The following is a 9,819-nucleotide window of genomic DNA, read 5'->3' on the forward strand; positions in this document are numbered from 1 at the left end:
TATACTTTGTATACATTTTCGAGCAAAAGTACACAAGGCTGTAGCCTTGTACACATTTTCCTGCAAATAGTACACATTTTCACACAAAAAGTACACAAGGCTTATAACTTGTACACATTTTCAGGCAAAACTACACACAGCCACATGTTTTCTGGAAAAGCGTACACATTTAAGGGCAAGACGTACAAAACAGTCAGGTGGATATGGGTTACATTGTCATAGTTACTTTTTATTTAGCTTTGTTTTGTTTTGTTATTCTTGATTTTACTTATAATAAAAGTACTTCACTTTAATAGTGTAGTGTGAGGTGCACATTTGTACATAAAAACACAAACAATCTTTCTTTACAATGTAGTGGGAGAGTAGTAATACTTTTTAAATTTTTCTAGTAAGACATCATTTCATTCCAAATATTCATAAAATAATTGATAAGTAATTCAGTAATTTATTTAAAAGTGTAAGTTTTCAAGCAATATGTTTTTGACTCTAAATGATTGAAATAAAGAAGACGACGAAAATTACCAAATAATCTACTAATAGACTACAATGTAATGCTTTGTCTGAAGATTATATTCTTTTCGGTAGTTAGAGGTAAGGCACATTCAAAATATCAATAATAAAACCTGACAAGATTTGCAGAATTGGAATGATCAGCAGTATTTGAAGTAAACAACTTGCATTTGATGAAGGGGATGACATATTTTAGGCCTAACCCAGTACCTCAGTCACAGCTACTTTGTTCTTGTAAGGGCAAGAGCCTTGGTACCCCTTGAAATGTTTACTACAAGAACAGGTGCCTTACGAAGGAAAACAACTGCCCTGGCCTAATAAAGGTGATTGCATTACAATGATTGATACAGTATCTCAGTCCAGAGTCAATGGAAGTGATTGTCACCATGTTTCTGGCCATTGCCTTGGTGCCCCTTGCAATGTTTAGCACAAGTAGAGGTGCCCCTGCGAAGGAAAACAACTTCCCTGCCCGAATGAAGGTGGTAGCATTAGTAGGGTTGATACAGTACCTCAGTAACAGGCAATGGATGTGATTGCCCTTGTAAGGGCAAGAGCATGCAATGGCATTGCCTTGGTGCCACCATGTTCCTGGCCATTGCCTTGGTGCCCCTTGCAATGTTTAGCACAAGTAGAGGTGCCCCTGCAAAGGGAAAAAAACTTCCTTGCCCTGAAAACAAATTACCAGGCTGGCATTTATCTTAGTTTATTCTTCCACAAGCCAATTGGACTCGGGTTTTTGACCTTTCTGATTTACTCCGTAAAAATTTATAATTTAAGAGGCCAATCAGTTAAGGGCGACTTCGGCAGCCAGACACATTGCTTGAGATCAAAAGTGTTTGATTTTTCTGGAGAAAGAAAAACCAGAAGCCACAGGAGAATATCCCTTGAGGCATAGGAGAGAATCAGCACATTACTCTACTCCCATATGGCCATAGCCGGGAATCGAACCATGGCCACAGTGGTGAGAGGCGTGGGTTTAAAGGCAGTGGAAACCATTGGTAATTACTCAAAATAATTATTAGCATAAAACTTTACTTGGTGACGAGTAATGGGGAGAGGTTGATTGTATAAAACATTGTGAGAAACGGCTCCCTCTGAAGTGCCATAGTTTTTGAGAAAAGTAATTTTCCACGAATTTGATTTAGAGACCTCAGATTTAGAAATCAACCATCTAAACGCACACAACTTTTTGGGAGGGGTGTTTTTTTCTTTCATTATTATCTCGCAACTTCGATGACCAATTGAGCTCAAATTTTCACAGATTAGTTATTTTATGCATATGTTGAGATCCACCCACTGTGAAGGCTAGTCTTTCACAATTACCAATTGTATCCACTGCCTTTAACGCCATGCCATCCAAATGACACATCAAAATCAATAGTGTATAACGTCTATACTTGATTTGTTTCTTCGAAATACTTGATCAAGGCTTCACACGCCGTCTCTGCAGACGAGATACATCCATCAAAGTTAGAATGCGTAAAAGCATCACCAGCTGCGACTATTGCATAGGTAGGTTGCTGGGCCAGGAACACACTTCCAGGGGTGCCTTCATATGGAGTAGACACCTAGCAAGCACACCAAAATATTGCATGTCAATGGTGAAGAAAAGATATCATTGTTGCAGTTTAAAGGCAAAGTATTTGTTTTGTGGTCCGATTGATTGTTTCAATCCAATAATGTAGATGTACACAATAAAACTAACTAAAAGGTATTCGTTTTTAAAAGATATTGATGAAAATCAGGGGCGAATATGTCCGGGTAGGAAGCTAATAGGCCTTTTTGAGGTATGGCGGACTTGATAGGAATGTACTAAGTGGTTTGGGTGTATATACACAAATTTACCCAAACCTTATAGTGTTGTAGCATTGTGTCCGCCATATTTTAAAAAGGCTTATTGGAAAAACACAATCTGAGAAATGTTACTGACAGTAATGCTTCTCAGATTCAAACAGTAAAAACTGATACATTTTTACATTACAACATTACTTTGAAATGAAATGTTTGTAAAAATGGTTGATACTATGGAAAGTTGATGTACATCTAGCCTTGTAACCAAACGTTTTTGGTATACACACAAATTGACCCAAGCGTAATAGTGTTGTAGCATTGTGTCCGCTATATCTCAACAAGGCTTATTGTGCCTAGTACCTGTAGGTATATCTGCGGTGCCTCTCAGTGCCTTCTTAAATCCACAGAACCAAACATCTGAACCCTTTCTACAGGGTGGAAGCAGCCTGCGCTGCACCAACATATCACAGGTTATAGACAACCTCAATGCCATTGGCCTACAACACATGTTCCTGCTGCCCAGGATCGGCCTGGATGGCACAAACAAATTTTTAACATTGAAAACACCTGTGGCCACAACATCTTGAGCCAAATAAGCCCCGAGTAGCGTCAACAGTACATGTATATATATTATAAGCGTTGTTAAATTTGCATCGGGGATAAAGAATACTAATTTTGGTTTTTACCCACACACCAATGTGTGTTAGCATTGTATACTCAGAACTTTCCCGAGTCCTGTGAAAAAATATCACAGGCATGTTACTCGGGTGGGATTTGAACCCACGACACTTGCAATTCTAGAGCAGTGTCTTACCAACTAGACTACCGAGGTTGCCCGGTAGCTAGAGGCAGTTCGAATCCTATGTTTTGGTAGCGGGCACCGCAACAATATAAGCGATGTTAAATTTGCATCGGGATAAAGAATATTAATTTTGGTTTTTATCCATACACTAATGTGTGTTAGCACTGTATACTCAGTACTTATAAATATAATATATATATTTACCTGTGAATATCGCCAACGTTGACATTTGACCTTTGCTGGTTCTGGGAGGTCAGGCATCAGCTGACGTAAATGTTGCATGATGATTGATTGTACCTCATCCTTGTCCGTCTCAAGGTATTTTATACCAAATGGGACACTTGTGTGAACAACAAGAGATGGTCCTTGTTTGCTGGAATCTGTAGGGTAGAAAAAAACAATTGTCTTAAAGCAATCGCACAACATAGGTGAACAGTATTGTCCAAAGACCCACACTTTGTGTACCACAACTTCTATATCAAATAACAAACCTGTGAAAATTTAGGCTCAACTGGTCATCGGAGTCGGGAGAAAATAATGGGAAAACCCACCCTTGTTTCCGCACATTTCGCCGTGTCATGACATGTGTTTAAAATAAATATGTTATTCTTGATATCGAGAATTGATAATTATTTTAATGTTTTCTCAAAACGTAAAGCATTTCATGGAATAATATTTCAAGTGAAGTCTTTCACCATTACCTTCTGTAAACCCTGTAAGTTATTTGTAAATCTGTGAACTTTTAACTTTTGTTCTGTTCAGAAAGTGTCTAATGGCTTTAAAGGTGGGGTCATTGTTAAGTTTTTGCTTTCTGTCAATGTAATGGTGATTAACTAGCAAAAATGATCAAGAATGATACAATGGACGTAAAAATTCAGCTGAATACAGAGTCTACTTGTTCAGAAAACAGCAACAAAACAGTCACTGTATTTTTACACAAATGTACATGTAGAATCCACCCACATTTAGCGAGGTGACACAGGGTACCAACCACATATGGCAGCAGCATTCACTAATGGACACCAACCCTCTGAAATCTGAGAGACGATTCAAAATAATAATTATAATAATAGCCAGTTTTTATATTGCGCTTTTCACATCCGGAGGGCTTCCAAAAGCACTTCACATTATTACCCCTGATCACTGGGCCTTAAATCACTCCTTAAACCATCTCAGCTCCCTGGTGGGGAGTATGCAGCCTGTGCAACATTAATATGCACTACTCGGCTAAATCAATCACAAGAACCATCTCTGCCCTCACAGGTACCCATTTACCCCTGGGTGGAGAGAAGCAATTATAGTTAAGTGTCTTGCTCAGGGACACAATTGTCACAACCGGGATTTGAACCCACAATCTGCTGAACAGAAGCACCAGAGCTTGAGTTCGGTGTTCTTATCCACTCGGCAACGACACCCTGCATGAATCAGTTCTCATATTCAAATTTTTTTAAAGCCATTGGACACTTTCCGTAAACAGTATGTCCAAAGGCCCGCACTTCGTGTATCACAACTTATATATAAAATAACAAACCTGTGGAAATTTAGGCTCAATCGGTCATCGGAGTCGGGAGAAAATAACGGGAAAACCCACCCTTGTTTCCTCATGTTTCGCCGCGTCATGTGACATGTGTTTACTATAAATCCGTAATTATCAAAGTTTTTGAGAAAGAAGAAATTTCCACAAATTTGATTTTGAGACCTCAGAATTAGATTTTGAGGTCCTGAAATCAAGCATCTGAAAGCACACAACTTTGTGTGACAATGCTGCTTTTTATTCTTACATTATTATCTCGGAACTTCGACGACCAATTGAACTCAATTTTTCACAGGTTTGTTATTTCATTCATATGTTGAGATACACCAAGTAAGAAGACTGGTCTTTGACAATTACTAATAGTGTCCAGTGTCTTTAAGATGGAGAACTTTTGTAAATATAAGATTGTTGAATCTTACCGACTCCTCTTTTCTCTGTGTCTACCGAGATCCATCGGATGCAAGGATCTTTCTGAACATAGCGAGCACACGGTGAAGTATCCAGAGATGTTCCCTGATCAAAGAACAGCCCCAAGGCGTAGCGGGATGAATATGACACAGACTGTAGTTTTGATTTCACTCCACTGTTTTTAGCTGTGGTAAAATGAAATAATAATAAAAAGACAGTTCTCTAAGAACAAACTCTACCTGGCAAAAAGCGACTAGAACCCCAAATTTCTTTACCCAGTCAGTTTCCCTTGTGGTTAATAGTTGCATTCCGTTAAGGTGATCCCCTGGCTGCAGCTTCCCAGGTTGTATTATAAACTTGGGTGTTATCCCTGGCTACACGACAGCTAATGATTGTGTGGCTTATGACTGGCAATCCTTACAAAGATATTGACAAAATAGGGAGACCGCCAATATAGGTCCTAGATAGCTCAGCTGGTACAGCGCTGGCACTTTACACCGGAGGTCTTTGGTTCGAATTCTGCTTTAGTCAACTTTTCTTTGTTCAATCCCAAATCATTAAAAAAAAAAAAATTACTCTCGAATTAAACTCAAGGTTGATCGCTGGCACATTAATCTGGAGGTCGCAAACCTCAATTTTTTTCTTTGTTTAACCAAAGATTCTATAAAATTTACCCCATCAATATCTGGTTCTGGTTCTGGTGAATTACTGCACAATCTCCAAATATTGGGATGTACACATGCAGGTGACTGAGCAGCTATGATTTATTACTTGATAATAAATTTTCGGCAAATTATTCTTACCAAGTGCTTCTTGAACCAAACCCTTCAGTTGAAGAATTTGAGGTGCTGGCATCGTCAAGATGACAGCATCGAATACCTCCAACTGATCTTCCTGTGGGTTAGCAATGATCTTGATGGTCGTCTGCGTTTCTCCTGTCACTGAATCACCCTCCATGACATTGGGCTGAGAGTCCATGTAGAGTTTGACGGATGGAATCGGTGGTTGGGTGGAATCATTCATGTTCACTGCTTCTAGTTTGACAAGAGGGCGTTCATATTGCACTGCGGATTCTGTTATATAAAATGGATTATCAAAATAAAATAAAAATCTCAAGGTTTTAACTTGTGTCATCCAATAAGATTTGAAATGTGCATGGTGGGAGTATAATTAGGTGAGGTTTGCAGTAAATATTATTATAATATAATAATAATATAATATTTAAGTCTTATAGTACACACAAATCTACCAAACAAGGTACTCAAGGCGCTGAGATATACAAACTTTCAGGAAGATAGGAAATTGCAGTGATGAACCCTGAGACCCAATGAATGGTGCTATGATAAACTCTCTGACCCCTGAAGGGGCACAGCAATTTCCCTCTGGTAGGGGGCACCTCTATGATGAAAATGTAAATTTGTAATGAAACTTTGCAAGGGCACCGCAACAAAAGCACAGGGCACCACTGCAATTGCTGTGGGCGCCAGGGCATAATTGTGCAAAGACATATAAAAGTCAAGAAGCTGTTACCATGGCCACAGTACATAGACAGACCCCTCGTTAGGGGTGTTGAGACATAAACAAAAGATTATGCCTGAACTTAAAACAAAAAACATACTTTAAAACAGCAACAAAACAATCCAAGTTAAGAAACTTTACAGAATTGTAAGTACTTTATATACATAAACTGACAAACCTGTAAAAGTTTGAGATCGCTCTGCCATCTGGGTCACAAGAAAGAAAGTGTAAAAACAGATTACACATTTTGCATGACATCGATTACAAAAGAAAATGAATAAAACGCTCACTGAGCAATAAACTGTGAAATAAGTTTTCTTTGTTTCCCATCAAATGTGACATTTCAGACAGAAATATTTCGAGGGATATTTTCTACTTTTATCATCATTAGACCCTGTAAGTTTTTCTGAAATCTGTGATCTTAGAAAAAAAAATTTCTTACCAATTCTGTAATGTTCCTTTAAATACTAAAAATAAAGATTTATACCTGAATTCTTTAAGAAGTGTTTGACGATTGAGCTTACTCCTTGAGGTGTGACGTAGTGCACAGTACCTTGCTCATAATGACTATCTCTTGCACCATCAATGGTCGCTGTCAATGGTTGCAATAAACCATTGGTCAAAAGTTCCTGGTGGTAGCTTATGAGAAGGAGAAGAAGAAAGTAAAAGAAAAAGTAAATTAAAACAAATTGATGTCATTCTAAAGTTTAGAGATCTTCACATAAGAAGCAAGTAACTTGATGAAAAAACCTGTTTATTTTACCGTACATGTACAACAGTACAGGCATACCTGTCTTCATTAAAGACACTTGACAATATTGGTAATTGTCAAAGACCAGTCTTCTCACTTGGTGTATCTCAACATGCATAAAATAACACAACTGTTAAAATTTGAGCTCAATTGGTCGTCAAAGTTACTCGAGATCAGACTAGTCTAAACTCTTTGGAAATCCACCCCTGGCATGGTTTTGGCTGCATATCGCACCACAGCACCTTGTAAAGAATAACAAAGTGCTTTGTCAATAAATTGGTCTAAAAAGTGTGGCTCCACAATACCTTAAAAAAAAATACTGAATGTTGAAGACTTTGAGCGTCACTGACTGAGAGTATGACGGTGTGAGCACTACATAAGAAGTCACTAGTATACAAATATTGACTGCTTCGAGTGCTATGGTTAAAACTATGACTCCCGAGGTGATCCCCGGAGCGTTCTATTTTCCCGAGGCGAAGCCGAGGGAAAATAGAACGCTCCAGGGATCACCAAGGGAGTCATAGTTTTTAACCATTGCACGAGTAAAAGCAGTCAATATTTGTTTTATAACACCCCAAACATTTCTAAATACTGTACTATTATTATTACGTTACAGACCTGAATGCTACAATCCACGGACGACGCGAATACAGATTGCAAACACTTTTGCTTACTGTGTTGCATGTAGTGTCGTGCAATCCGAAATGGTTACAGACTATTAATTTATCATCCTCGTACACGCAACGGACGTCTGGGTACTGCACGCCGTGTGCTAGTCTGTCAGACTAGCACACGGCGCCGTGTGCTAGTCTTCGGACTAGCGCATGGCAAACCGACGCACTATCACACGGCCGTCGTCTAGCGAAACTAAGACATGTCATGTGACGCGCTCTAAACCAATGAGCAGGCAGAATACTTGCAAGGGGTGTTATAATTACTATTATTATGTGTGTTACACTGTTGGGAGCTGTACCTCTCATGTTTCTTTGCATAGTCCGGTGTTACAGTGATGTACTGGGCTCCAAGATCAGCGGTGCACTGTGGGTTATCAGGACTTCGACTTGTACTCATACGACCACCTAAATGAGAAGACATCAAGTGGCAAATTAAATACTGTAAATTGTAATGTAGGCAGCGACAAATTAGGGTCAGGCATGGTTAGTCTGTGATGGTGTAGATGAGTGCTATGGTTCTACACCCAGCTCTATAGACGATGTGACCTATGTTTACATTCAGTTACTCGTTACATTAAGTTACTCGTCTTAATTTTAAGACTGGCCATACATTTTAATATCTCTTGGGACTAGTCTTAAAGGGACTGGTCCTGACTCTTTGCGGGATCGACCCCTGATATGATATAATTGTAAGTGTATTTCCTATATGGACACCTTTTTAAAGTATTGTAAGTTTAACTAATCTTTTTATAGTAGTGCTTTTCCATAACTTTTTAAATTTCGCTGTTTGTGGTTTTAACTATTGGCTGGTCCATCTTGTGGTTTATATTTTTAGAAATCTTGTATGCTCTTTGGTTTTTTTTGCTCTTGTTTGCAGCTATTTTTAATGTGTACAGCGCCTTGGGGTCCAGTCATGAATGTAAGGCGCTTTATAAGAGTTGTTTATTATTATTATTATTATTCAAACTGCCCTGCCCTCTGCTGACAAAACACGGTATACGTCATGTTTCACCGGGCAAAAAGACTCGTAGTCATGGTAAGATTGCATACACTTTCTAGCTGGCTGCCAAAACACAAAATGACAACTCTAATGTGGCCTATTGAGGGCGCATTTTCATTTTACAAAAGTATCTTCAAAATCTACTTATTTTTATAAATAAATCAAAAAATTAAACTGCCAAACCTGTTCCTCTCGCCTTGTCCCACACCACCAGCTCAACTTTATTTTTCAAATTCTGCCTCAAAATATTGGCGCAAAGGGCCCCCGTTGCCCCTGCACCAGCTATAAGAACTCTCGGCATCATTTAGTTGTTGGTTTTTTTATGGAGGAGGTAAACATTGAGGACATTGACCCCGACATTAATGTGTTGTGTAAAAGCCGGCCGTGTACACACACTGTTTGGATTCTGGCCCCCCCAGCGATTGTTTGTGACCATTTGACCTACAAAACTAGATAAAGTTATTTTCGGAATTTACCATTCTTAAAAAGGTAATTTTTATTTTCAAGAGAGCCGTTTAAGTTTAACACACTGGCTGTCATGTCATTTGCCAAAAATTTGAAACCATAGACATTGGATTTTATTTAAAATTGACATTTTATGGTTTAAAAAACAAGGATTATAATATTCCGATGTAATAACTGATGAGAATTTGATAGCTTTTGAAAACTTTACCCCTTCAAAAAATAGTTGAAACGTGTTGACAAAGAAATAGGTCAAAGGTGACATTACGTGGCCCCTCGCGCAGATACATCACTGCGGTTTCAATCGCCCAAACTTGCTCTATTTGAAAACTTCTATCTCACATCATTACAGTGAAAAATAAGTAAAGT

The 9,819-nt window shown here is 38.6% G+C and overlaps 1 protein-coding gene across 1 annotated transcript; it reads right to left on the bottom strand.

Annotated features, from left to right (window-relative positions):
* Positions 1–1,790: 1,790 nt before the first annotated feature.
* On the bottom strand, positions 1,791–9,393 carry LOC117303626 (renalase-like). Its single transcript, XM_033787842.1, has 7 exons — positions 9,172–9,393; positions 8,288–8,393; positions 7,051–7,202; positions 5,849–6,118; positions 5,057–5,230; positions 3,308–3,483; positions 1,791–2,078 (listed from the first exon to the last, which is right to left on the bottom strand). The coding sequence occupies exons 1-7, from the start codon at positions 9,290–9,292 to the stop codon at positions 1,902–1,904; spliced, it is 1,176 nt and encodes a 391-aa protein (XP_033643733.1). The 5' UTR covers positions 9,293–9,393; the 3' UTR covers positions 1,791–1,901.
* Positions 9,394–9,819: the final 426 nt, after the last annotated feature.

Source organism: Asterias rubens, chromosome 20 (assembly GCF_902459465.1).
Source record: "Asterias rubens chromosome 20, eAstRub1.3, whole genome shotgun sequence".
Taxonomy (NCBI): domain Eukaryota; kingdom Metazoa; phylum Echinodermata; class Asteroidea; order Forcipulatida; family Asteriidae; genus Asterias; species Asterias rubens.

Bases quoted from the DNA above. Each gene is read 5' to 3' on its own strand.
- LOC117303626 (XM_033787842.1), bottom strand. From the start codon at position 9,292: ATGATGCCGAGAGTTCTTATAGCTGGTGCAGGGGCAACGGGGGCCCTT. The intron at 7,203-8,287 runs GTACAGCTCCCA...CCTTCTCATAAG, and splicing joins TATGCAAAGAAACATGAGAG to CTACCACCAGGAACTTTTGA. The intron at 2,079-3,307 runs GTAAATATATAT...TGTGCTTGCTAG, and splicing joins AACGTTGGCGATATTCACAG to GTGTCTACTCCATATGAAGG.